This window comes from Dromaius novaehollandiae, chromosome 32 (assembly GCF_036370855.1).
Source record: "Dromaius novaehollandiae isolate bDroNov1 chromosome 32, bDroNov1.hap1, whole genome shotgun sequence".
NCBI lineage: Eukaryota > Metazoa > Chordata > Aves > Casuariiformes > Dromaiidae > Dromaius > Dromaius novaehollandiae.
In genome coordinates, this window is record NC_088131.1 from 529,422 (window position 1) to 555,881 (window position 26,460).

Sequence of the window (26,460 nt, forward strand, 5' to 3'; positions counted from 1 at the left end):
GAAGGTCCTGGGGGGATTTTAGGCCCCCTCAAGACTCCCCGGGGACCCCCCACAAATCCCAGGAAGGTGCTGGGGTGGCTTTTGGCCCCCCGTGACCCCCCAGGAAGATGCTGGGGGGCTTTTGGGCCCCTCGTGATCCTCTAGGAGATGCTGGGGGGTCTCGCCAGACCCCTGGGCTCCCCCAGGAAGGTGCTGGGAGGCTCTTGGTGGCCCCCCGCCACCCCCAGGAAGGTGCTGAGGGGCTTTTAGGCCCCTCAAGACCTTCTAGGAGATGCCGGGGGATCCTGCCAGAGCCCCAGGAAGGTGCTGGTGGAGTTTTCAGGCCTCCCACGACCTTCTAGAAGATGCCAAGGGCGTTTTCAAGACCCTCACGATCCCCAAGAAGGCGCCGGGGTCCTTGTGGGCCCCCCTGACCCGTTTCTCCGCGCACAGGGGTGAAGGAGCTGAGCCGGAAGCTGGTGATCGTCAACGGGGACGACCCGCTGAGCCGGCAGGCGCAGGAGAACGCCACGCTGCTCTTCAACATCCACCTGCGCTCCACCCTCTGCAGCCGACGCATGGTGGAGGAGTTCCGCCTCAGCGGCGAGGCCTTCGACTGGCTCCTGGGCGAGATCGAGTCCAAGTTCAACCAGGCCATCGTGCGTGGGGCTGGGGGGCTGATCGGGGGGGCTAGGGGGCTGATCAGGGGGGTCTGGGAGGTCCAGGGGAGCCTTCGACTGGCTCCTGGGTGAGATCGAGTCCAGGTTCAACCAGGCCATCGTGTGTGGGGCAGATCTGGAGGTTCAGAGGTGCCTTGAACTGGCTCCTGGGCGAGATGTGAGTCCAAGTTCAACCAGGCCATCGTGCGTGGGGCTGGGGGGGCAATTAGGGGGACTGGGGGGCTGATCAGGGGGATCTGGGAGGTCCCCAGGGGCCATCAACTGGTTCCTGGTTGAGACTGAGTCCAGGTTCAACCAGGCCATCGTGTGTGGGGCAGACCTGGAGATCCAGAGGTGCCTTCGAGTGGCTCCTGGGCAAGATCAGGTCCAAGTTCCACCAGGTCATTGCGCGTGGGGCAGGTTTAGGCACCCGGGGGGTAAATTTAGGGGTCTGGGGGCAGCTGTGGGGTGTCCAGAGGTGGCTTCTGGGCAGGAGATGGAGGATTTGGGGGATTTCTGGGACACGGGCAGCTGTAGCGCCGGGGCTGGGGGCCACCCCTGGGGTGCCAGGGCTGCTGTGGGGCACGGCCCCCCTTGGGTGGGTGCCCCCCACCCTGACTCCCCTTTTCCCCCCCCGCAGGCCCACCCCGGGGAGATGGTGGGTGCCCTGGCAGCCCAGTCGCTGGGCGAGCCGGCCACCCAGATGACCCTCAACACCTTCCACTACGCCGGCGTCTCGGCCAAGAACGTCACCCTGGGCGTCCCCCGCCTCAAGGAGCTCATCAACATCTCTAAGAAGCCCAAGACGCCCTCGCTCACCGTCTTCCTCCTGGGCCAGAGCGCCCGCGACGCTGAGCGCGCCAAGGTGGGGGCACCCGCGGGTGGGGGGCGCCCGGGGGGGTCCCCACCACGCGCCCAAGGCGTCCCCGGGCTGGGCTGCGGCGGTGTCCGTGTAGCTACGCGGTGTCCTTGGGGGTATGGGGTGGCCCTGGTGGCCCTTCTTCGTGGCCATGGGGTGTCCCCTCTGCGTCCCCACAGCCACATAGTGTCCCCATGGCCATGGGGTGTCCCCTCTGCGTCCCCACAGCTACATGGTGTCCCCATGGCCATGGGGTGTCCCCTCTGCATCCCCACAGCCACATAGTGTCCCCACGGCCATGGGGTGTCCCCTCTGCGTCCCCACAGCTACACGGTGTCCCCGTGGCCATGGGGTGTCCCCTCTGCATCCCCACAGCCACATGGTGTCCCCATGGCCATGGGGTGTCCTCTGTGTCCCCAGAGCTGCAGGGTGTCCCCATGGACATGGGGTGTCCACTCTGCGTCCCCACAGCCACACGGTGTCCCCGTGGCCATGGGGTGTCCCCTCTGCATCCCCACAGCCACATGGTGTCCCCATGGCCATGGGGTGTCCCCTCTGCGTCCCCACAGCCACACGGTGTCCCCGTGGCCATGGGGTGTCCCCTCTGCGTCCCTACAGTTACATGGTGTCCCCACGGCCATGGGGTGTCCCCTCTGCGTCCCCACAGCTACATGGTGTCCCCGTGGCCATAGGGTGTCCCCTCTGCGTCCCTACAGTTACATGGTGTCCCCACGGCCATGGGGTGTCCCCTCTGCGTCCCCACAGCTACACGGTGTCCCCGTGGCCATAGGGTGTCCCCTCTGCGTCCCCACAGCCACACGGTGTCCCCGTGGCCATGGGGTGTCCCCTCTGCGTCCCCACAGCCACACGGTGTCCCCACGGCCATGGGGTGTCCCCTCTGCGTCCCCACAGCCACACGGTGTCCCCGTGGCCATGGGGTGTCCCCTCTGCGTCCCCACAGCCACATGGTGTCCCCACGGCCATGGGGTGTCCCCTCTGCGTCCCCACAGCCACACGGTGTCCCCACGGCCATGGGGTGTCCCCTCTGCGTCCCCACAGCTACATGGTGTCCCCGTGGCCATGGGGTGTCCCCTCTGCATCCCCACAGCCACATAGTGTCCCCACGGCCATGGGGTGTCCCCTCTGCGTCCCCACAGCTACATGGTGTCCCCGTGGCCATGGGGTGTCCCCTCTGCGTCCCTACAGTTACATGGTGTCCCCACGGCCATGGGGTGTCCCCTCTGCGTCCCCACAGCTACATGGTGTCCCCGTGGCCATAGGGTGTCCCCTCTGCGTCCCTACAGTTACATGGTGTCCCCACAGCCATGGGGTGTCCCCTCTGCGTCCCCACAGCTACAGGGTGTCCCCACGGCCATGGGGTGTCCCCTCTGCGTCCCCACAGCTACATGGTGTCCCCGTGGCCATAGGGTGTCCCCTCTGCGTCCCCACAGCCACACGGTGTCCCCGTGGCCATGGGGTGTCCCCTCTGCGTCCCTACAGTTACATGGTGTCCCCACAGCCATGGGGTGCCCCCTCTGTGTCCCCATGCCTATGTGTTGTCTACGTGGCCATGGGGTATCCCAGTGGTCCTCTGTCTCTCCAGTCACATGATGTCCTCAGGGCCATGGGGTGTCCCCTCTTGTGTCCTCATGGCTATGTGATGCCCCCACGGCCATGGGGTGTCCCCTCTGCGTCCCCCACAGCTACACGGTGTCCCCACGGCTTTGTGTGTCCCCACGCCGTCCCCACGTCCCCGCGCTGACCCCACGTCTCCCCCCAGGACATCCTGTGCCGCCTGGAGCACACGACGCTGCGCAAGGTGACCGCCAACACGGCCATCTACTACGACCCCAACCCGCAGAGCACGGTGGTGGCCGAGGACCAGGAGTGGGTCAACGTCTACTACGAGATGCCCGACTTCGACGTGAGCCGCATCTCGCCCTGGCTGCTGCGCGTCGAGCTCGACCGCAAGCACATGACGGACCGCAAGCTCACCATGGAGCAGATCGCCGAGAAGATCAACGCCGGTGGGCGCCCCGGGGGTGCGGGGGACGCGTAGAGGGGTCTGGAGGGGGGCAGGGGACACGTAGGGGGTCCCGAGGGGAGCAGGGGACACGTAGAGGGTCCTGGGAGGGTCGTGGAGGGTATTTGAGGTCCAGGAGGGAGCATGGAAGGGTCTGGGAGGAATTGGGGGGTCTTGGGGGGCTTTGGATGCCCTAGGGGACACTAAGGGGACCCCAGGCTGACCCCCGTGTCCCCCCCAGGCTTTGGGGACGACCTGAACTGCATCTTCAACGACGACAACGCTGAGAAGCTCGTGCTGCGGATCCGCATCATGAACAGCGACGAGAACAAGATGCAGGAGGTGGGACGGGACCCTGTCACCCTCAGGGGTCCCAGGGGTGGGGGGACGGGACCCTGTCACCCTCAGGGGTCCCGGGGGGTGGGGGACATGTCCTCGTCACCTGCCAGGGTCCCAGGGGGTGAAGACAAGACCCTGTCACCCTCAGGGATTCCGGGGTTGAGGGACGGGACCCGTCACCCTCCGTGTCCCCAGGAGGACAGGCCTAGTGTCACCCTTGGTGTCCCTGGGGTGATGGGGACAGGCGGGGGTCAGGGCTGGTGTTACCCTCAGGGTCTCCGGGAGGATGGGCAGGTGACATGGTTGGTGTCACCTTTGGTGTCCCCAACAGGACAGCAGGGATGTGACATGAGGTGGCAGATGGGGAACAGGGCTGGTGTCCCCAAGAGGATGGTGGAGATGGGACAGGGCCAGTGTCACCCTTAGCGTCCAGGTGCCACCCTTGGGGTCCCTGGAAAGATGGTGGGATCAGGGAGGGGACAAGGCTGGTGTCACTCTATGTCCTCAGGAGGATGGTGGGGATGGGTGGGGGACAGGGCTGGTGGCACCCTTGGGGTCCCCGGGGGGATGGTGGGGACAGGGGCAGAGTGTCACCCTCGGTGTCCCCAGGAGGAGGAAGTTGTGGACAAGATGGACGACGACGTCTTCCTGCGGTGCATCGAGTCCAACATGCTGACGGACATGACGCTGCAGGGCATCGAGCAGATCAGCAAGGTGGGGGGGGGGCACCCCTGGGTGCTGAGGGGCGCGAGAAGGTCCAGGACACCTGTGGTGGTGCCCAGGGAGCACCCATGGGTGCCCAGGCTCTCGGTACACGCCTGGGGAACATGCGGAGGTCTCCACGGGGGTGTTCTGGAGGTCCAGGCTGCTAGCGGTGGTGCCCGCAAGCACGTGTGGGTGCCCAGGAGGTGCCGGGGAGCACCCATGGGTGCTCATGTGGGTGCCCAGGCTCCTAATGCACGCTTAGGGTGGCCATGAAGGTCTCCAGGGGGGTGTTTTGAAGGTCCAGGGTGCTGATGGTGGTGCCCATAGGTGCTTGGGGGTGTCCAGGGAGCACCCATGGGTGCTCTTGGGGTCCTCCAGCTCTTGATACATGCCTGAGTGGCATGTGGGGGTCTCCACGAAGGTCTCCTGGAGGTCCAGGGTGCTGATGGTGGTGCCCACAAGCACGTGTGGGTCCCCACGGGCGTCCTCGGGTGCTCAGGGTGCCCCCGGGGAGCACCCATGGGTGCTCTTGAGGTCCTCCAGCTCTTGATACATGCCTGAGTGGCATGTGGGGGTCTCCACGAAGGTCTCCTGGAGGTCCAGGGTGCTGATGGTGGTGCCCACAAGCACGTGTGGGTCCCCACGGGCGTCCTTGGGTGCTCAGGGTGCCCCCGGGGAGCACCCATGGGTGCTCTTGGGGTCCTCCAGCTCTTGACACGTGCCTGAGCGGCATGTGGAGGTGTCTTGGAGGTCCAGGGTGCTGACGGTGGTGCCCACAAGCACGTGTGGGTCCCCACGGGCGTCCTTGGGTGCTCAGGGTGCCCCCGGGGAGCACCCGTGGGTGCCGCTGAGCCGCTCCGCCCCCGCCGCGCAGGTGTACATGCACCTGCCGCAGACGGACAACAAGAAGAAGATCATCATCACGGAGGACGGGGAGTTCAAGGCGCTGCAGGAGTGGATCCTGGAGACGGACGGCGTCAGCCTCATGCGGGTGCTGAGCGAGAAGGACGTGGACCCCGTGCGCACCACCTCCAACGACATCGTGGAGATCTTCACCGTGAGCCGGGGGGGCCCCTCGGGGGCCGGGGGGGGCCGTCGGGGGCCGGGGCGCCTGGGTCCACGGCGGCAGGGTGCTCGTAGGGTGCCAGGACGCCTGGGCCCCCAGCAGCATTGGGGTTCCTGTGGGTGCCTGGGTCCTTGGGAGTGTTAGGACACCCAGGAGGGGCTTGGACACGTGGGTCCCCGGGAGCATCAGGGTCCACTCTTGGGTGCCAGGACACCTGGGCCCCTGAGAGCATTAGGGTCCATGTAGGGCCCTCTTGGGCGCCAGGACGCCTGGGCCCCCAGCAGCATTAGGGTCCATGTAGGGTCCCCTTGGGTGCCAGGACGCCTGGGCCCCCAGCAGCATTAGGGTCCATGTAGGGCCCTCTTGGGTGCCAGGACGCCTGGGTCCCTGAGAGCATTAGGGTGCCATGGGGGGCCCGGACACCTGGGCCCCCGGAAGCACGAGGAAGCCCGTGGGTGCCCGGACCCCTGGGTCCTCGGGAGCGCACGGGGACGCCGGCGGGCACCCGGACGCCTGGGCTCACTGTCCCCTGCGGTGGGAACAGGTGCTGGGCATCGAGGCGGTGCGCAAGGCCCTGGAGCGGGAGCTCTACCACGTCATCTCCTTCGACGGCTCCTACGTCAACTACCGGCACCTGGCACTACTCTGCGACACCATGACGTCCCGCGGCCACCTCATGGCCATCACCCGCCACGGCGTCAACCGCCAGGACACCGGGCCCCTCATGAAGTGCTCCTTCGAGGAGACGGTGAGCTGTTGGGGTGCCCTGGGGCCAGATTTGGGGTGCTCTGGCTGGATTTGGGGGTGACTGGACCGCTTTGAGGGCGTCTTGCCTGGATAAAGAGATAATTTGGGTGCAGTAGTCAGGTCTGGGGTGCTGTGAGCCAGCCAAGGCCATGTCAGGGGTACCCCAGCAGCCTTGGGGTGCCCTGGCTGGGTTTTGGGGTGCCCTGGGGTCAAATTTGGGGTGCCCGGGCTGGATTTGGGGGTGACTGGACCACTTTGAGGGCATCTTGCCTGGATAAAGAGATTATTTAGGTGCAATAGCCAGGTTTGGGGTGCTGTGAGCCAGCCAAGGCTGTGTCAGGGGTACCCTGTGGCTTTGGGGTGCCCTGGTTGGGTTTTGGGGCATCCTGGGGCCAGATTTGGGGTGCCCTGGCTGGATTTGGGGGTGTCCAGACCACTTTGAGGGCATCTTGCCTGGATAGAGAGAGAATTTGGGTGCAACAACCAGGTTTGGGGTGTCCCAAGCTGGTCAGGGCCAAGTTGGGGGTACCCCAGCGGCCTTGGGGTGCCCTGGCTGGGTTTTGGGGTGCCCTGGGGTCAGATTTGGGGTGCCCCGGCTGGATTTGGGGGTGTCCGGACTCCTTTCGGGGTGCCTCGGCTGGATAAGGGATGATTCAGGCTGCAATAGCCGTGTTCGAGGTGCCCGAGGCGGCTGCGGCCGCCCCAGCGGGCCGTGGGGGCCCCGGCTGGGTTTGGGGGTGCGATGTGGGGCGCGATGTGGGGTCCCGCCGCAGGTGGACGTGCTGATGGAGGCGGCGGCGCACGGCGAGAGCGACCCCATGAAGGGGGTGTCGGAGAACATCATGCTGGGGCAGCTGGCGCCCGCCGGCACCGGCTGCTTCGACCTGCTGCTCGACGCCGAGAAGTGCAAGCACGGCATGGAGATCCCCAGCACCATCCCGGGGCTCGGCGTCGGCGGCCGTGAGTCCCGGACGCCTGGGCCCCCGCGGCGGGAGGGGGGCAGCCCGGACGCCTGGGTCCCTCTGGGGCCGGACGCCTGGGTCCCCAGGGAGGGAGGGGGCTGGAGCGCCTGGGGTGGAGATCCCCAGCACCATCCCGGGGCTCGGCGTCGGCGGCCGTGAGTCCCGGACGCCTGGGCCCCCGCGGCGGGAGGGGGGCAGCCCGGACGCCTGGGTCCCTCTGGGGCCGGACGCCTGGGTCCCCAGGGAGGGAGGGGGCTGGAGCGCCTGGGGTGGAGATCCCCAGCACCATCCCGGGGCTCGGCGTTGGCAGCCGTGAGTCCCGGACGCCTGGGCCCCTGCGGCGGGAGGGGGGCAGCCCGGACGCCTGGGTCCCCCTGGGGCCGGACGCCTGGGTCCCCTTGGGCGGGAGGGGGACCTCCCGGACACCTGGGTCCCTCTGGGGCCGGACGCCTGGGTCCCCTTGGGCGGGAGGGGGACCTCCCGGACACCTGGGTCCCTCTGGGGCCGGACCCTTGGGTCCCCCTGGGTGGGAGGGGGGCAGCCCGGACGCCTGGGTCCCCCTGGGGCCGGACGCCTGGGTCCCCTTGGGCGGGAGGGGGACCTCCCGGACACCTGGGTCCCTCTGGGGCCGGACGCCTGGGTCCCTTGGAGGGACTGGGGGCCTCCCGGACGCCTGGGCCCCCTGACGCTCGTCTCTCCGCAGCCACGGGCATGTTCTTCGGCTCGGCGCCCAGCCCCATGGGGGGGATGTCCCCCGCCATGACGCCGTGGAACCAGGGTGCCACCCCCGCCTACGGGGCCTGGTCCCCCAGCGTGGGTATGTGGGGCACTGGGGTCTGGGGGGGCACTGGGAGCACTGGGGGGGTCTGGGGGGCACTAGGGCAGCTGGGGGGCAGATTTGGGGGGCTCTGGGGTGGCCTGGGGGGCTGTTGGAGGGCACTGGTGTGGCTGGGAGGCACTGGGACAGGCTGGGGGGGCCGCGGGGCAGTGGGGGGGGCTGTTGGGGGGCACTGAAACAAACTGGAGGTCTGTTGGGGGGGTACTGGGGTTGCTGAGAGATACTGGGACAGACTGAGGAGCACTGGGGCAGCTTGGGGGGCTGTTGAGGGGTCCTTGGGGCAGACTGGGGGGCACTGGGACATACTGGGGGGCTGTTGGGGAGGCCCTGGGGCATATTAAGGGGCTGTGGACCAGGCTGGGAGGGTACTGGGACACACTGGGGGCCCTGGGGGCAGACTGGGAGGCTGTTGTGAGGCCTTGGGGTAGATGGGGGGGGACTGTGGGGGCACACTGGGGGGCCCTGGGGCAGACTGGGAGGCTGGTGGGAGGCTCTGGGGCAGACTGGGAGGCTGGTGGGGGTCCTTGGGCCACTCTGGGTGTTCTCAGGGTCTCCCCTCACCGCCTGTTTCTCCCCTCACTGCCTGTTTCTCCCCTCACCGCCTGTTTCTCCCCTCACCGCCTGTTTCTCCCCTCACCGCCTGTTTCTCCCCTCGCTACAGGCAGCGGGATGACCCCCGGCGGGGCCGGCTTCTCCCCCAGCGCCGCCTCGGACGCCAGCGGCTTCAGCCCCGGCTACTCGCCGGCCTGGTCGCCCACGCCGGGCTCGCCGGGATCGCCGGGGCCCTCCAGCCCCTACATCCCCTCCCCAGGTGAGTGGCGCCCCCCGGGGGCTGCCCCCGGCGCCGCCGGCCCCCCGCTCACCCCTCTCTGCCCTCACAGGCGGCGCCATGTCACCCAGCTACAGCCCCACGTCGCCCGCCTACGAGCCCCGCTCGCCGGGGGGCTACACCCCGCAGAGCCCCAGCTACAGCCCCACTTCGCCCAGCTACAGCCCCACGTCTCCGAGCTACAGTCCCACCTCGCCCAACTACAGCCCTACGTCTCCGAGTTACAGCCCTACTTCGCCCAGCTACAGCCCGACCAGCCCCAGCTACAGCCCCACTTCTCCGAGTTACAGCCCCACTTCACCCAGCTACAGCCCGACCAGCCCCAGCTACAGCCCCACTTCACCCAGCTACAGCCCGACATCGCCCAGTTACAGCCCAACCAGCCCCAGCTACAGCCCGACATCTCCGAGCTACAGCCCGACCAGCCCGAGCTACAGCCCAACATCTCCCAGCTACAGCCCGACTTCGCCCAGTTACAGCCCCACCTCACCCAGTTACAGCCCGACTTCACCCAGCTACAGCCCTACCAGCCCCAACTACAGCCCAACTTCCCCCAACTACACCCCAACCAGCCCCAGCTACAGCCCAACCTCACCCAGCTACAGCCCCACCAGCCCAAACTATACCCCAACTTCCCCCAACTACAGCCCAACCAGCCCCAGCTACAGCCCCACTTCGCCCAGCTACAGCCCCACCAGCCCCAGTTACTCCCCCTCCAGCCCTCGCTACACCCCTCAGTCGCCCACCTACACCCCCTCCAGCCCCAGCTACAGCCCCAGCAGCCCCTCCTACAGCCCCACCTCCCCCAAGTACACCCCGACCAGCCCCTCCTACAGCCCCAGCTCCCCCGAGTACACCCCCACCTCGCCCAAGTACAGCCCGACCAGCCCCAAGTACAGCCCCACCTCGCCCAAGTACAGCCCCACCTCTCCTACCTACAGCCCTACCACCCCCAAGTACAGCCCCACGTCACCCACCTACAGCCCCACCTCGCCTGTCTACACCCCCACCAGCCCCAAGTACAGCCCCACGTCACCCACCTACAGCCCCACCAGCCCCAAGTACAGCCCCACGTCACCCACCTACAGCCCCACCAGCCCCAAGGGCTCTACCTACAGCCCCACATCACCCGGCTACAGCCCCACGTCGCCCACCTACAGCCTCACCAGCCCGGCCATCAGCCCCGACGACAGCGACGAGGACAACTGAGCCGGGGGTAGGGGCCCGGCGCAGGCTGTGGGGGTGACCCCAAACCAGGGCGGCTGTCTGGGGGAGGACTCCCCTGGCCAGGGGTTGCGGGGGGCTGCGTCACCCGCCCCCATGCAGACGGTGTAATTTATGGGCCTCGTTAGCTAACGAGGCCCCGGGGGGGGGGATTGGGGGGGTGTCTTGGGGGGGGTTGTAGGGGGTCGGGGCACTGCGCGGTGGCAGCTTTGGGTGTACTGGTGGCAGGGGGGGTCCCGTCCCCCCCACCCCGCCTGTACGCGGGGGGCAGAAACCGATTGTAACTTCGCTTTTTTTTGGGCAAATAAAAGTTTTACTAATTTTCAGTCCTGCCTGGTCGCGTTGTCTGTGCGGGAAGGGGCCCAGGCGTCCGGGAGCGGGTGGGCGGGGGGGGGGGGGTAAAAGGGGGGGGTCGGGCCCCGCTGGCAGCGGTGGGATTCGAACCCACGTCCCCGGGGGGACTGGAGCCTAAATCCAGCGCCTTGGACCGCTCGGCCACGCTACCGGGGCGCCAGGGCCCTCCCGCACGCCGGGGTTCACCCGGGGGGGACAGAACCCGCCCGGACGCCTGGGCCCCCCTCCAGAGCCACCAGCCTCGCAAAACCCCCCTGGACACCTGGGTTCTGCGGGAGCCCCCGGACGCCTGGGCCCCCCCGGGGGTGGTGGGGCGGCCCCGGACGCCTGGGCCCGGCGGGGGGAGGGCTGAGGGGGCGGGCGCGGGGCCGGGGCCGGCGGTAGCGTGGCCGAGCGGTCCAAGGCGCTGGATTTAGGCTCCAGTCCCCGCGGGGACGTGGGTTCGAATCCCACCGCTGCCAGCGGGGCCCAAAGCCCCCTTTTCCCCCCCAAAACGCCCTGCCCCCCCCCCGCCATTCCTGGGTTCCCATCCCCAAATTCCGGTGGGCGCTGGGGGCCTCGGAATGCGCGTGCACGGGTGTGCAAGGACGCACACGCGTGTGCAAGGGCTTGGTGCCGTCACCCCGCTGCTTTGCACCATCCTGCCGCCGCTTTGCACGTGCGCACGCTCGTTTTGCACGCTCACCCGTGCTCTCCCGGCCGCTTCGCACACACACGTGTGCTTTGCACGCTTGAACGCGCCGTCCTGGCTGCCGTGCACACCCAGGCCGCCGTTTTGCATGCGCACGCTCACGCCGCGCCCTCTCCCAGCTGCTTTGCACACCCACGCCATGGTTTTGCACACGTGCGCGTGTGCTCCCGGTTGTTTTGCACGATCCCCTTGCTGTTTTGCACACGCACATTCATTTTCCACGTTCTGCACCCTCCTCCAGCCACTTTGCACGGTCCCCCGGCTGCTTTGCACATGCACGTTCACTTTGCACCCTCTCCCAGCTGCTTTGCACACCCCCAGCTCATTCTTCACCCTCTCCCGGCTGCTTTGCACGCTCGTGCCACTGCTTTGCACACGCACGTTCACTCTGCATCCTCTCCTGGCTGCTTTGCGCGCCCGTGCCGCTGCCTTGCACACCCCCGCTCAGTTTGCACCCTCTCCCAGCCGCTTTGCACACCCCCCTGGCCTCTTTGCACACGCACGTTCACTTTGCACCCTCTCCTGGCCACTTTGCACGCCCCCAGCTCATTCTTCACCCTCTCCCGGCCGCTTTGCACGCCTGTGCCTCTGCCTTGCACACTCCCACTTGTTCTACAACCTCTCCCGGCCGCTTTGCACCCTCTCCTGGCCTCTTTGCACACCCCCGCTCGGTCTGCACCCTCTCCCGGCCGCTTTGCACACGCACGTTCACTTCGCACCCTCTCCCGGCCGCTTTGCACCCTCTCCTGGCCTCTTTGCACACGCATGTTCATTTGCACCCTCTCCCGGCTGCTTTGCACGCCCGTGCCGCTGCTTTGCACACCTGCGCTCGGTCTGCACCCCCTCCCGGCCGTTTTGCACCCTCTCCCGGCCACTTTGCACGCCCGTGCCACTGCCTTGCACACTCCCACTTGTTCTGCACCCCCTCCCGGCCGCTTTGCACCCTCTCCTGGCCACTTTGCACGCCCGTGCCGCTGCCTTGCACACCCCCCCTCGGTCTACACCCCCTCCCGGCCGCTTTGCATGGTCCCCTGTCCGCTTTGCACACGCACGTTCACTTCGCACCCTCTCCCGGCCGCTTTGCACGCCTGTGCCGCTGCCTTGCACACTCCCACTTGTTCTACAACCTCTCCCGGCCGCTTTGCACCCTCTCCTGGCCTCTTTGCACACGCATGTTCACTTTGCACCCTCTCCCGGCTGCTTTGCACGCCTGTGCCGCTGCTTTGCACACCCCTGCTCGGTCTGCACCCTCTCCCAGCCACTTTGCATGGTCCCCTGTCCGCTTTGCACACGCACGTTCACTTTGCACCCTCTCCTGGCCGCTTTGCACGCCCCCAGCTCATTCTTCACCCTCTCCCGGCCGCTTTGCACGCCCGTGCCGCTGCTTTGCACACCCCAAGCTCATTCTGCACCCTCTCCCAGCTGCTTTGCACGCTCGTGCCGCTGCCTTGCACACTCCCACTTGTTCTACAACCTCTCCCGGCCGCTTTGCACCCTCTCCCGGCCTCTTTGCACACACACGTTCACTTTGCACCCCCTCCCAGCCACTTTGCACGCCCGTGCCGCTGCCTTGCACACCCCCGCTTGGTCTGCACCCCCTCCCGGCCGTTTTGCACCCTCTCCCGGCCACTTTGCACGCCCGTGCCACTGCCTTGCACACTCCCACTTGTTCTACAACCTCTCCCGGCCGCTTTGCACGCCCGTGCCGCTGCCTTGCACACCCCCGCTCATTCTGCACCCTCTCCCAGCCGCTTTGCACGCCCCCCTGGCCTCTTTGCACACGCACGTTCACTTTGCACCCTCTCCCGGCCGCTTTGCACGCCCGTGCCGCTGCCTTGCACACCCGCGCGCGGCCCGCACCCCCTCCCGGCCGCTTTGCACGCCCGCCCCCCCGCCGCCCCCCCGCGCGGCTTCCTGCGCGGCGCCGTCCCGTCGGCCCCGCGTGCAGCGCCCGGCGCAGGCCCAGGCCAGGCCCAGGCCCAGGCCCAGGCCCCGGTGCGGCGCGATGGGGCGGCCGCGGGGCTCCGGGGCACCGCGCTCGGCCCGGCGGCTGCGGCTGCCGCTGCCGCTGCCCTGCGCTGCCGCTGCCGCCCTCGGCCTGGCCGCCCTCGGCCTGGGGCTGGCGCTCGGCGCCTGGGCCCGGGGGGCTGCGCCCGCCCCGCAGGTGAGGGGACGGCGACGGGGACGGGACGGCGACGGGCGCGGGGGCGCGGGGGGTCACGGGCGCTGCGGACGCCGGGCGATGGCACCGGGAGCGCGCTGCAAACGCGCTGCAAAAGTTGTGCAATTGCACCGCAAACGCCGGGCGATTGCACCGGGAGCGCGCTGCAAACGCGCTGCGACAGCTGTGCGATTGCACTGCAAATACAGTGTGATTGCACCGCAAACGCCGGGCGATTGCACCGGGAGCGCGCTGCAAATGCGCTGCAAAAGTTTTGCAATTGCACCGCAAACGCCGGGCGATTGCACCGGGAGCGCGCTGCAAACGCGCTGCGACAGCTGTGCGATTGCACTGCAAATACAGTGTGATTGCACCGCAAACGCCGGGCGATTGCACCGGACGCACACTGCGACAGTGCTGCAGGAGTTGTGCGATTGCACCGGGAGCACGCTGCAAAGGCGCTGCAAAAGTTGTGCAATTGCACCGCAAACGCCGGGCGATTGCACCGGGAGCACGCTGCAAAGGCACTGCAAAAGTTGTGCAATTGCACCGCAAACGCCGGGCGATTGCACCAGGAGCACGCTGCAAAGGCGCTGCAAAAGTTGTGCAATTGCACTGCAAACGCCGGGCGATTGCACCGGGAGCACGCTGCAAAGGCACTGCAAAAGTTGTGCAATTGCACTGCAAACGCCGGGCGATTGCACCAGGAGCACGCTGCAAACGCGCTGCAAAAGTTGTGCAATTGCACCGCAAATGCCGGGCGATTGCACCAGGAGCGCGCTGCAAACGCGCTGCGACAGCTGTGCGATTGCACTGCAAATACAGTGTGATTGCACCGCAAGCGCCGGGCGATTGCACCGGACGCACACTGCGACAGTGCTGCAGGAGTTGTGCGGTTGCACCGGGAGCACGCTGCAAACGCGCTGCCAAAGTTGTGCGGTTGCAGTGCAGATACGGTGCGATTGCACCACAAACGCCGGGCGATTGCACCGGGAAGATGCTGTGGCAGCGCCGCAGAACTTGTGCGATTGCACTGCCAAAGTTGTGCGATTGCACCGCAAACGCCGGGCGATTGCACCGGGAGCACGCTGCGACGGCACCGCGGGAGCTGTGCGATTGCACTGCAAATACGGTGTGATTGCACCACAAACACCGTGCGATTGCACCAGGAGCAGGCTGCAAATGTGCTGCAAAAGTTGTGCGATTGCACTGCAAATACGGTGTGATTGCACCACAAATACCGTGCGATTGCACCGCAAACGCCAGGTGATTGTACCGGGAGCACGACGCAAACGCGCTGCCAAAGTTGTGCGATTGCACCGCAAACCCTGAGCGATTGCGCTGGGGACACGGTGCAAACGCGATGCAGCGGCCGTGCGATCGCGCTGGGGCTGCGCTGCGATGCTGCTCGCCTGCACGGCAAACGCGCTGCAAACGCGCTGCAAACGCGCTGCAAACGCACTGCAAACGCGCTGCAAACGCGCTGCAAGCAGGCTGCAGGTGACCGCGAGCGCTGTGCAAACACCGCGAACGCTGCGCCGAGGCCGGGCACGCCCCGTGCAAAGGCCGTGCAAACACCATGCAAACGCCGTGCGACTGCTGCGCAAACTCCGTGCAAACGCTGCACCAACGCCGTGCGGGTCCCATGCGAATGCTGTGCAAGAACCGTGCGAATGCTGTGCAAGAACCGTGCAAACGCTGCGTCGATGCTGCGCACACCCCACGCAAATGTCGTGCAAGAATCGTGCAAATGCCGTGCAAGAACTGTGCAACCGCTGCGTCAGTGCTGCGCACGCCCTGTGCAAACACCGTGCGAGGACGGTGCAAACGCTGTGCAAACGCCGTGCAAACCCCGTGCAAACCCCGTGCAAACCCCGTGCAAACGCGGTGCCCCCCCAGTGCCCAGCCCGTGCCACGGCCTGGCAGGAGCCCCACGAGCGCGGCCGGGCCGGGGGGGGAACGAGGGAGCCCAGGCGTCCGGGCGGGGGGGAGGGAGCGCAGCGCCCGGACGCCTGGGCCCCGGGTCACGGCCGGTCTCTCCCCAGGCGCTGCTGCAGGGGGGGGCGTCGGCGCTGGAGCCCCCCGGGGTAGGTGCCGCCCCCCCCGCCCCCCCCGCCCCGTTTCCCCCCTTTTTACCCCCGTTTCCTCCCCCCCCCCCAGCTCCTGCCCTGCGGCCTGAGCCAGGAGCAGCCGCGGCACCGGCGCGCCGGTGAGTGCCCGGACGCCTGGGCCCCCGGACGCCTGGGCCCCTGGGAGGGGTGACCCCGGACTCCTGGGCCCCCCGGACACCTGGGCCCCCTGGACGCCTGGGCCCCTGGGGGGGGAGGGGGAGTCCCCGGACACCTGGGCCCTTGGATGCCTGGGCCCCTTGGGGGAGGGGGATGCAGATGTGCCCAGATGCATGGATCTGCTGTGGGGTTACGGGGGGTGCCCGGACGCCTGGGCCCCCCCGGACGCCTGGGCCCCCTGGACGCCTGGGTCCGCCATGGGGGTACAGGGGGGTGCCCGGACGCCTGGGCCCCCCGGACACCTGGGCCCCCTGGACGCCTGGGTCCGCCATGGGGGTACGGGGGGGTGCCCGGACGCCTGGGCCCCCCCCGGACACCTGGGCCCCCTGGACGCCTGGGTCCGCCATGGGGGTACGGGGGGGTGCCCGGATGCCTGGGCCCCCCGGACACCTGGGCCCCCTGGACGCCTGGGTCCGCTGTGGGGGTACGGGGGGGTGCCCGGACGCCTGGGCCCCCCGGACACCTGGGCCCCCGCGCCCTCCCTGCCGTTGCAGCGCCCCGGAAGAGGCCCCGAAGCCGCAAAGCTGCCGCCGCCCCGGCCTGGGCCGCCCACTACGAAGGTGGGGGGGGCCGGGGGGGGGCCCCGGGGATGGGGGGGGCCGGAGGGGGCACCCAGGGGTGGGGTGGGGGCCGGGGGAGCACCCAGGGGGGCACCCGGGGGGGGGGGTCTGGGGGGCACCCAGGGATGGGGGGGCTGGAGGGGGCACCCAGGGGTGGGGGGGGCACCTGGGGGGGCACCCAGGGGCAGATCCCCCCCCCCACAGTTATGGCAGGACCCAGGTGTCCGGGGGGGCCCAGGCGTCCGGGCGCCCGTGACCGGGTGCTGCCGTTGCAGTTCAGGCCGGAGCGTCGCGGGACGGGATCCTGGCAGGTAACTGGGGGGGGGGGGGGCCGGACGCCTGGGCCCCCCGGACGCCTGGGTCCCTCCCGGCCGGGGGAGGTCCTGGGGGGGGGGTGTCCCCAGGGGGGTCCCTGGTGTCCCCGTGTCCATGGTGTCCCCACAGTGTCTCCATGGTGTCCCCATGTCCCCACAGTGTCCCCATGGTGTCCCCGTGTCCCCATGCCCGCAGTGTCCCCACGGCGTCCCCATGTCCCCCCAGCACCCCCACAGTGTCCCCGTGTCCCCATGGTGTCCCTATGCCCGCAATGACCTCCTGGTGTCCCCGTGTCCCCATGATGTCCCCATGGTGTCCCCGTGTCCCCATGGTGTCCCCATGTCCCCATGCCCGCAGTGTCCCCACGGTGTCCCCACGTCCCCCTGGCACCCCCACAGTGTCCCCATGGTGTCCCCATGGTGTCCCCATGCCTGCAATGACCTCCTGGTGTCCCCATGATGTCCCCATGGTGTCCCCGTGTCCCCATGGTGTCCCCGTGTCCCCATGCCCGCAGTGTCCCCACGGCGTCCCCATGTCCCTGATGTCCCCATGGTGTCCCTATGCCCACAATGACATCCTGGTGTCCCCGTGTCCCCATGGTGTCCCCGTGTCCCCATGCCCGCAGTGTCCCCACAGCGTCCCCATGTCCCTGATGTCCCCATGGTGTCCCCATGCCCACAGTGACCTCCTGGTGTCCCCGTGTCCCCATGGTATCCCCATGTCCCCATGCCCGCAGTGTCCCCATGGTGTCCCCCTGGCACCCCCACAGTGTCCCCACAGTGTCCCCACGGTGTCCCCATGGTGTCCCCATGCCCACAGTGACCTCCCGGTGTCCCCATGATGTCCCCATGGTGTCCCCGTGTCCCCATGGTGTCCCCGTGTCCCCATGCCCGCAGTGTCCCCACGGCGTCCCCATGTCCCCCCGGCGCCCCCACCGTGTCCCCGTGTCCCCGGGCAGAGGCGGACGGGACGATCCGGGGCTGGGCCGAGTCGCGGCTCAACGCGACGTCGCCGCTGAGCTACGACCCGGCGAGCGGCGGCTTCCGCGTGGCCCGGCCGGGCCTCTACTACCTCTACAGCCAGGTGCGCCGGACGCCTGGGCCCCCGGACGCCTGGGCCCCTTGGACGCCTGGGCCCCTCGGACGCCTGGGCCCTGGGAGGGGCGGGAGGGGGGGGGCTGCACCCGGCCAGGCCTCTACTACCTCTACAGCCAGGTGCGCCGGACGCCTGGGCCCCCCGGACGCCTGGGCCCCCCCGAACGCCTGGGCCCCTCGGACGCCTGGGCCCCATGGGGGGTGGGGGGGGGCTGCACCTGGCCGGGCCTCTACTACCTCTACAGCCAGGTGCGCCGGACGCCTGGGCCCCCCCGGACGCCTGGGCCCCCCCGAACGCCTGGGCCCTGGGAGGGGCGGGAGGGGGGGGCTGCACCCGGCCAGGCCTCTACTACCTCTACAGCCAGGTGCGCCGGACGCCTGGGCCCCCCCGGACGCCTGGGCCCCTCGGACGCCTGGGCCCCATGGGGGGTGGGGGTGGGGCTGCACCTGGCCGGGCCTCTACTACCTCTACAGCCAGGTGCGCCGGACGCCTGGGCCCCCGGACGCCTGGGCCCCCCCAAACGCCTGGGCCCCCGGACGCCTGGGCCCCCAGGGCATTGCACAGGGTTGGCATTGGGGGGTGCCGCCCCGCTGACCCGGACGCCTGGGCCCCCAGGGGTTTGCAGGGGGTCTGCGGGGGGGGGGGGTGCCGCCCCGCTGACCCGGACGCCTGGGCCCCGGACGCCTGGGCCTCCAGGGGTTTGCAGGGGGTCTGCGGGGGGGGGAGGGGTGCCGCCCCGCTGACCCGGACGCCTGGGCCCCGGACGCCTGGGCCCCCAGGGCATTGCACAGGGTTGGCATTGGGGGTGACAGCCTGCTCACCCGGACGCCTGGGCCCCCAGGGCATTGCACAGGGTTGGCATTGGGGGTGACAGCCCGCTGACCCGGACGCCTGGGCCCCTGGACGCCTGGGCCCCCAGGGGTTTGCAGGGGGTCTGCGGGGGGGGGTGCCGCCCCCGCTGACCCGGACGCCTGGGCCCGCAGGCGCACTTCGACGAGGCGGGCACGGCCTACCTGAAGCTGGAGGTGGCGGTGGGGGGGGCGCTGGCGCTGCGGTGCCTGGAGCAGCTGCCGCCGCCGCGGCCCGGGGACGCCGGGGCCCCTCTGCGCGGCTGCCGCCTGGGGGGGCTGCTGGCGCTGCCGCCCGCCGCCCCCCTGGCCCTGCGCACGCTGCCCCGCGTCCGCCTCAAGCCCGAGCCCTACCTCACCTACTTCGGCCTCTTCCAGGTGCGCTGAGGGCCGCCCGGACGCCGGGGCCCCTTGCGGGGGGCCTGGACGCCGGGGCCCCTTGGGGGGGGGCCTGGATGCCTGGGTCCCTTGTGGGGGGGCTCGGACGCCGGGGCCCCTTGTGGGGGGCCTGGATGCCTGGGTCCCTTGGGGGGGGGCTCGGATGCCTGGGTCCCTTGGGGGGGGGCCTGGATGCCTGGGTCCCTCTGGGGGGGCTCGGACTCCTGGGTCCCTTGGGGGGGGGCTCGGACACCTGGGCCCCCTCGAGGACCAGGGCGGGGTGACCCGGAGGCCTGGGCTCCTTTGGGGGTGGCCCGGATGCCTGGGCCCCCTCGGCAGGGGCCCAGGTCCCTTGGGTGGGGCTGGGCTCCTGAGTTACTTTGAGGGTGACCCGGACGCCTGGGCCCCCTTGAGGACCGGAACGGGGGGGGCCCGGGCACCTGGGTCCCTTGGGTGGGGGCCTGGATGCCTGGGTCCCTCTGGGGGGGCTCGGATGCCTGGGTCCCTTGGGGGGAGCCCAGATGCCTGGGTCCCTTGTGGGGGGGCTCGGACGCCTGGGTCCCTTGTGGGGGGCCTGGACGCCTGGGCCCCCTCGGCAAGGGACCGGACGCCTGGGCCCCTCCAGGGTGACCCGGATGCCTGGGCCCCCTCAGCAAGGGACCGGACGCCTGGGCCCCTCCAGGGTGACCCGGATGCCTGGGCCCCCTCAGCAAGGGACCGGACGCCTGGGCCCCTCAGGGCCACGTGGGTCCCCTTGGGGGGTGACTCGGATGCCTGGGCCCCCTCGGGGGGGGGGGGCGATGCCTGGGCCCTGCTGAGTGGGGCCCGGACGCCTGGGTCCCTCGGGGGGGGCCCGGACGCCTGGGCCCCCTGGGAGCACGGTGCCCCCCCCCTTCCCGGGGGCCAGGCCTCATTGGCTGCAGGGGGAGGAGGCGGAGCCTCGGGAGGCCCCGCCCCCCGGGGGGGCCAGGCCGCGGTGGGGGGGGGAACGGGAGAAGATTTTATATCAGAAATTATAATTATGTATAAAACGGAGATTGGAGAAACGAGAGGGTCTGTGTGGTGGCGCCCGGACGCCTGGGCCCCTCGGCGGGAGCGGGGCGCCCGGACGCCTGGGCCCCTCGGCGGGAGCAGGATCCCGGGCACCTGGGTCCCCGGGGCAGCGGGGCGCCCGGACGCCTGGGCCCCTGGGAAGGAGCAGGTTCCCGGACACCTGGGCCCCTGGGAAGGAGCAGGTTCCCGGACGCCTGGGCCCCTCGGCAGGAGCAGGTTCCCGGACACCTGGGTCCCCGGGGCAGCAGGGCGCCCGGACGCCTGGGCCCCTCGGCAGGAGCAGGTTCCCGGACACCTGGGTCCCCGGGGCAGCGGGGCGCCCGGACGCCTGGGCCCCTGGGAAGGAGCAGGTTCCCGGACGCCTGGGCCCCTCGGCAGGAGCAGGTTCCCAGACACCTGGGTCCCCGGGGCAGCGGGGCGCCCGGACGCCTGGGCCCCTGGGAAGGAGCAGGTTCCCGGACGCCTGGGCCCCTGGGAAGGAGCAGGTTCCCGGACGCCTGGGCCCCTTGGCGGGAGCGGGAGGTTTCCGGCCCTGCAGGTTCCTCCCCACCTTGCGCAAGATCCCGGCTCGGGGCCACCCCGGACACCTGGGCCCTTGGCGCGGGGTGGGGGGGGGAGGGGGGGCACCCGGACGCCTGGGCTCCCTCCCGCCAGCAGCACCAAGACCGCAGGGCTCGGGGCGCCCGGACGCCTGGGCCCCGGTGCAGGGGTAGGGGCAGGTGGGGCGAGGGGGGGGCACCCGGACGCCTGGGCCCCTGGCAGCCATTGGGGTTGGGGGGGAAGCCCAGCTCGGACGCCTGGGCCCCTGGTAGTGGTCGGGGGGGTCCTGGACGCCTGGGCCCCTAATAGCAGTTGGGGGTCCCGGACGCCTGGGCCCCTGGGAGCAATTGGGGGTGGTCCCGGACGCCTGGGCCCTTAATAGCAGTTGGGGGTCCCGGACGCCTGGGCCCCTGGGAGCGATTGGGGGGGGGGGTCCCGGACGCCTGGGCCCCGGTAGCAGTTGAAGGGACAGGTTAGAGGCAGGGGGAGGCCGGCCCGGACGCCTGGGCCCCCGGGAGTGACGCAGGGGGTCCTGGCCGCCTGGGCCCCCGGGAGTGACACGGGGTCCCGAACGCCTGGGCCCATGGGGGCGGGGGGGCGGTGGCTGGCGGGGGGGGCGGCCCTGGGGGCCCTGCTCTGCCTGGCGGCGGTGCTGGAGCAGCGGCGGGAGCTGGGGGAGCTGCGGGCGCAGCTGGAGGCCCTGCGCGGGCGGCTGCAGGTGAGCCGGACGCCGGGGCCCCCCCCCGTGCCTGGGCCCCCCCCCCCCCGGCGGGAGGGGTGGGGGGTCCCGGATCCCTGGGTCCCCTTTGGGGGGGGGGGCCCGGACACCTGGGTCCCTTGGGCGGGGGGGTGGACCCGGACGCCTGGGCCCCTGGGGAGGGGGGGGTCCCGGACACCTGAGTCCCTTCTTTTGGGGGGGGGGGGACACCTGGGTCCCTTTTTGGGGGGGGGGGGGACTCAGACACCTGGGCCCCTTGGGTGGGGGGGGGGTACCGGACGCCTGGGCCCCTGGGGAGGGGGGGTCCCGGACACCTGAGTCCCTTTTGGGGGGGAGGGGGGGGGGGACCCGGACACCTGGGCCCCTTTTGGGGGGGGGGGGCCCGGACACCTGGGTCCCTTGGGTGGGGGGGGTCCCAGACGCCTGGGCCCCTGGGGAGGGGGGGTCCCGGACACCTGAGTCCCTTTTGGGGGGGGGGGGAACCCGGACACCTGGGCCCCTTGGCTGGGGGGGGGTCCCGGAAGCCTGGGCCACCGGGTGGGGGGGGTGTCTGGACGCCTGGGTGCTTGGGGGGGGCGGTGTTGGGGGGGGGTCCCGGACGCCTGGGCCCCTCAGGGCAGGGTGGCCTCATGGTGGGAGCAAGGCCCCCCCCCCCCCCCCAGGACGCCTGGGTCCCTGGGGGGTGCTGGGGGGGGGGCAGGGCTGAGTGGGGTCCCCCGGATGCCTGGGCCCCCAGGGTGGGGGGGGGCGGGGGGGGGTAGCGGGTGCCACTGCGTGTCCTCACGTGTGCGCCGGGCTGGGTGACACGTAGGCACCGGGTGCTGGCGGGGGGGGGGGGAGGGGGGCACCCGGACGCCTGGGCCCCTGGGGGGGAGGGGGTGTGGCCAGGATGCCCGGGCCCCCGGGGTGACCCCCCCCTCCCCCCCGGTGCCATCGCAGGACCCCTGGAGCGGCCGCGACCGCCGGGCGCTGGGGACCCCCCCGGCGAGACCCCAGAGGTCCCGTGAGTGCGGGGACATGGGGGGACATTGGGGACATGGGGGACATGGAGGGACATTGGGGGACATTGGGGACACGGGGGGACATTGGGGACATGGGGGACATGGGGGGACATTGGGGGACATTGGGGACATGGGGGGACATTGGGGACACGGGGGGGACATGGGGGACATGGGGGGACATGGGGGGACATTGGGGACATGGAGGGATATGGGGGGACATGGGGGGACATGGGGGGACATGGGGGGGCATTGGGGACATGGGGGACATGGGGGGACATTGGGGACATGGGGGACGTGGGGGACATGGGGGACATGGGGGGGCATTGGGGACATGGGGGACATGGGGGACATGGGGGGACATTGGGGACATGGGGGACATGGAGGGACATGGAGGGACATTCGGGGACATGGGGGGACATGGAGGGACATGGGGGGACATGGGGGGACATGGAGGGACATTCGGGGACATGGGGGACATGGGGGGACATGGAGGGACATGGAGGGACATGGGGGACATGGGGGGACATGGGGGGACATTGGGGACATGGGGGGACATGGAGGGACATGGGGGGACATGGGGGGACATGGAGGGACATTCGGGGACATGGGGGACATGGGGGGACATGGGGGGACATTGGGGACATGGGGGACATGGAGGGACATTCGGGGACATGGGGGGACATGGAGGGACATGGGGGGACATGGGGGACATGGGGGACATGGAGGGACATGGGGGACATGGGGGGACATTGGGGACATGGGGGGATATGGGGGACACGGGGGGACATGGAGGGACACGGAGGGACACGGAGGGACGTGGAGGGACATGGGGGACAGTGGGGGACACAGCAGGACACGGGTGACGCGGGTGACACCTGTCCCAGGCACCCGGGCCGTGCTGCACCTCGTCCCCAACAGCCGCTTCAGCATCGGTGAGTGACCCCGGACGCCTGGGCCCCCTGGGGGGGGGGGTGACCCCGGACGCCTGGGTCCCTGGTGGCCTGGGCTTGGGGGTCCTGGGGTGGGGGAGCCCCTGGGGTCCCATGGGTGCCGTGGCGGTGACATGGGTGTCACCATGGTGGTCACAGGCAAGGGGGAGGTGGCCCGGGGCAGGTCCCCAGGGCGGGGGGGTCCCATGGGTGCCGTGGGGGTGACGTGGCGGTGACGTGGGTGTCACCACGGTGGTGGCAGGCGAGGGGGACGTGACGGAGGTGGCCTGGGAGGTCCCCGGGGTGGGGGGTCCCTGGGGGCTCGGAGGTGGCCCGGGGCAGGTCCCCAGGGCGGGGGGTCCCATGGGTGCCGTGGGGGTGCCGTGGCGGTGACATGGGTGTCACCACGGTGGTGGCAGGCGAGGGGGACGTGACGGAGGTGGCCTGGGAGGTCCCCGGGGCGGGAGGTCCCTGGGGGCTTGGAGGTGGCCCGGGGGAGGTCCCCAGGGTGGGGGGTCCCATGGGTGCCGTGGGGGTGACGTGGCGGTGACATGGGTGTCACCACGGTGGTGGCAGGCGAGGGGGACGTGACGGAGGTGGCCTGGGAGGTCCCCGGGGCGGGAGGTCCCTGGGGGCTTGGAGGTGGCCCGGGGGAGGTCCCCAGGGTGGGGGGGTCCCATGGGTGCCGTGGGGGTGACGTGGCGGTGACGTGGGTGTCACCACGGTGGTGGCAGGCGAGGGGGACGTGACGGAGGTGGCCTGGGAGCCGGTGCTGCGCCGGGGCCGGGCGCTGGAGCCCGCCGGGCCGCTGGTGGCCGTGCGGCGCCCCGGCCTCTACCTCGTCTACAGCCAGGTGACACCCGCGTCCCCAACGTCCCCAACGTCCCCAACGCGTCCCCAACGTCCCCAACGCGTCCCCATGTCCCTGTGTCTCCGTGTCCCCTTGTCCCCAACGCGTCCCCATGTCTCCATGTCCCCTTGTCCCCAATGTCCCCAATGTGTCCCCAACATGTCCCCAATGTCCCCAACGCGTCCCCATTGTCCCCAATGTGTGCCTGTGTCCCTGCATCCCTGTGTCCCCATGTCTCCATGTCCCCTTGTCCCCAATGTCCCCAGTGTGTGCCCAATGTGTCCACATGTCCATCCATGTCTCCATGTCCCCAATGCCCCCAATGTGTCCCCGTGTCCCCAACGTGTCCCCATGTCCCCCTGTGTCCCCCCATGTCTCCATGTCCCTGCATCCCCATGTCCTCATGTCCCTCCATGTCTCCATGTCCCCTTGTCCCTATGTCCCCAATGTGTCCCCAACGTGTCCCCAACATCCCCAACGTGTCCCCATGTCCCTGATCCCCAATGTGTCCCCATGTCCATCCACGTCCCCAATGTGTCCCCAATGTCCCCAACGTGTCCCCATGTCCCTCCATGTCCCCTTGTCCATGTGTCCCAATGTCCCCAATGTCCCCAACACGTCCCCATTGTGTCCCCAACGTCCCCAGCGTGTCCCCATGTCCCTCCGTGTCCCCTTGTCCCAACGTGTCCCCAACGTGTCCCCTTCCGTGCAAGCCCCACACATGTGAGAGCCATGCGCAGGCGTGTGCAGGCGTGTGTCCCGGTGCATGCACACACGTGTGCACACGCATGTTGCCCCCCCCCAGGTGCTGTTCACGGACCCCACGTTCACCATGGGGCAGGTGCTGGTGCGGGGGGGGCGCCGGGGCCCCCCCCAGCCGCTGCTCCGCTGCGTGCGCAGCATGGCCGCCCCCCCCCCGCGCCCACGCCTCCTGCTACACCGCCGGTACCGGCACTGGGAGCACTGGGAGGGACTGGGGGGGACTGGGAGGGACTGGGGGGAGCTGGGGGGGTGGGGAACTGGAAGGACTGGGGGGACTGGGGGAACTGAGGGACTGGAGGGAACTGGGGGGACTGGGGGGACTGGGAGGATGGGGAACTGGGGGTGCTGGGGGTGCTGGGTGGGGTGCAGGGGCACTGGGGGAACTGGGGGCACTGGGAGCAGTGGGGGACAGAGAACTGGGGGCACTGGGGGGAACTGGGAGGACTGGGGGTGATTGCAGGGGAACTGGGAGGATGGGGATCTAGGGGAACTGGGGGGACTGGGAGGAACTGGGGGCACTGGGAGGGTGCAGGGGAACTGGGGGCACTGGGATCACTGGCGGCACCAGGGGGAATTGGGGGCATGGGGATCTAGGGGAACTGGGTGGACTGGGAGGGACTGGGGGGAATTGGGGGATGGAGACCTAGGGGAACTGGGAGGGACTGGGAGAGACTGGGGGCCTGGGGGAACTAGGGAACTGGGAGGGACTGGGGGGAATTGGGGGATGGAGACCTAGGGGAACTGGGAGGGACTGGGAGAGACTGGGGGCCTGGGGGAACTAGGGAACTGGGAGGGACTGGGGGAACTGAGGGCACTGGGGGGGGGGCAGGGGCACTGGGGGCATGGAGAGCTAGGGGACTGGGGGGAACTGGGGGGACTGGGAGTCTGCGGGGGGGGGGATTGGGGGGACTGGGGAAACTGGGGGTCCAAGATCATCACTGACCCTGTGTCCCCCCGTGGCGTGTGCCATGTCCCTGCGTGGCGTGTGCGTGGCGTGTGCGTGGCGTGTGCGTGGCGTGTGCGTGGCGCAGGCGTGTTCCGGCTGCGCAGCGGCGACCGCCTGCGCCTGCGAGTGCCGCGGGCCAACGCCTCCTTCGACCTCAGCGCCCACGGCACCTTCCTGGGCATCGTCCGCCTCTAGCGCCGGCCCCCGCGCCCGGGAGGCGAGGGGCCCCGGCGTCCGGGCGAGGAAGGGCCCCGGCGTCCGGGCTGCGAGGGGCCCCGGCGTCCAGGTGGCAAAGGGCCCTGGTGTCCGGGGACCCCGGTGTCCGGGCTGCGAGGGGCCCCGGCGTCCGGGCTGCGAGGGGCCCAGGTGTCCTGGCAGTGAAGGGCCCCAGCGTCCGGGCTGCGAGGGGCCCTGGCGTCCGGGTAATGAAGGGCCCAGGCGTCCGGGGGGGCCCAGGCGTCCCAGCACCCCCAGCGACGCCAGTGCCACTGCTCCAGGACAGCCCGGACGCCTGGGCCCCCCCGGACGCCTGGGCCCCCCATTGGGGGTGGAGTCGCTCCCCGGACGCCTGGGCCCTCGGACGCCTGGGCCCCTCCAGGCAAAGCAACGAAACCTCGCGAGACTTGGCCGGAGCTCTCGCGAGCTGCGGAGCCGGCGGGCGTGACGTCATCGGGCCGCGCGGCGGGGGAAGGGGGCGGTGGCGGGCGCGAGATCTCGCGAGATTTGTAGCCGATTAAACGC

General features: G+C 70.1%; 3 protein-coding genes and 2 non-coding genes across 6 annotated transcripts in view; 4 read left to right on the top strand and 1 right to left on the bottom strand.

Annotated features, from left to right (window-relative positions):
* The window catches only part of POLR2A (RNA polymerase II subunit A), a 29,004-nt gene extending 18,635 nt beyond the window's left edge, over positions 1 to 10,369 (top strand). Inside the window, exons 19-29 of one of the 2 annotated variants that reach the window (XM_064501153.1) lie at positions 433 to 638; positions 1,279 to 1,503; positions 3,278 to 3,524; positions 3,762 to 3,862; positions 4,469 to 4,573; positions 5,439 to 5,621; positions 6,175 to 6,378; positions 7,151 to 7,337; positions 8,043 to 8,156; positions 8,839 to 8,988; positions 9,059 to 10,369. In XM_064501153.1, coding sequence (XP_064357223.1) covers positions 433 to 638; positions 1,279 to 1,503; positions 3,278 to 3,524; positions 3,762 to 3,862; positions 4,469 to 4,573; positions 5,439 to 5,621; positions 6,175 to 6,378; positions 7,151 to 7,337; positions 8,043 to 8,156; positions 8,839 to 8,988; positions 9,059 to 10,215 — 2,879 coding nt within the window. In that variant the 3' untranslated portion in view covers positions 10,216 to 10,369. The remainder of the gene's footprint in view (positions 1 to 432; positions 639 to 1,278; positions 1,504 to 3,277; positions 3,525 to 3,761; positions 3,863 to 4,468; positions 4,574 to 5,438; positions 5,622 to 6,174; positions 6,379 to 7,150; positions 7,338 to 8,042; positions 8,157 to 8,838; positions 8,989 to 9,058) is intronic. The other variant, XM_064501154.1, reaches the window with a different exon arrangement.
* Positions 10,370 to 10,653: 284 nt separating this feature from the next.
* On the bottom strand, positions 10,654 to 10,735 carry TRNAL-UAG (transfer RNA leucine (anticodon UAG)). The gene has a single exon. It is a non-coding gene; the product is annotated as a tRNA-Leu (tRNA).
* Positions 10,736 to 10,963: 228 nt separating this feature from the next.
* On the top strand, positions 10,964 to 11,045 carry TRNAL-UAG (transfer RNA leucine (anticodon UAG)). The gene has a single exon. It is a non-coding gene; the product is annotated as a tRNA-Leu (tRNA).
* Positions 11,046 to 13,209: 2,164 nt separating this feature from the next.
* Positions 13,210 to 26,064, top strand: LOC135324530 (collagen alpha-1(I) chain-like). Its single transcript, XM_064501086.1, is given in 14 exon segments — positions 13,210 to 13,439; positions 15,482 to 15,523; positions 15,597 to 15,645; positions 16,219 to 16,284; positions 16,560 to 16,595; positions 17,558 to 18,171; positions 18,678 to 18,920; positions 20,971 to 21,231; positions 22,171 to 22,234; positions 23,117 to 23,164; positions 23,896 to 24,014; positions 24,817 to 24,920; positions 24,922 to 24,956; positions 25,805 to 26,064. Coding segments are annotated over 14 exon segments (1,950 nt in total). The 5' UTR covers positions 13,210 to 13,280; the 3' UTR covers positions 25,915 to 26,064.
* Positions 19,427 to 20,973, top strand: LOC135324580 (collagen alpha-1(III) chain-like). Its single transcript, XM_064501161.1, has 2 exons — positions 19,427 to 19,694; positions 19,754 to 20,973. The coding sequence occupies exons 1-2, from the start codon at positions 19,442 to 19,444 to the stop codon at positions 20,890 to 20,892; spliced, it is 1,392 nt and encodes a 463-aa protein (XP_064357231.1). The 5' UTR covers positions 19,427 to 19,441; the 3' UTR covers positions 20,893 to 20,973.
* Positions 26,065 to 26,460: the final 396 nt, after the last annotated feature.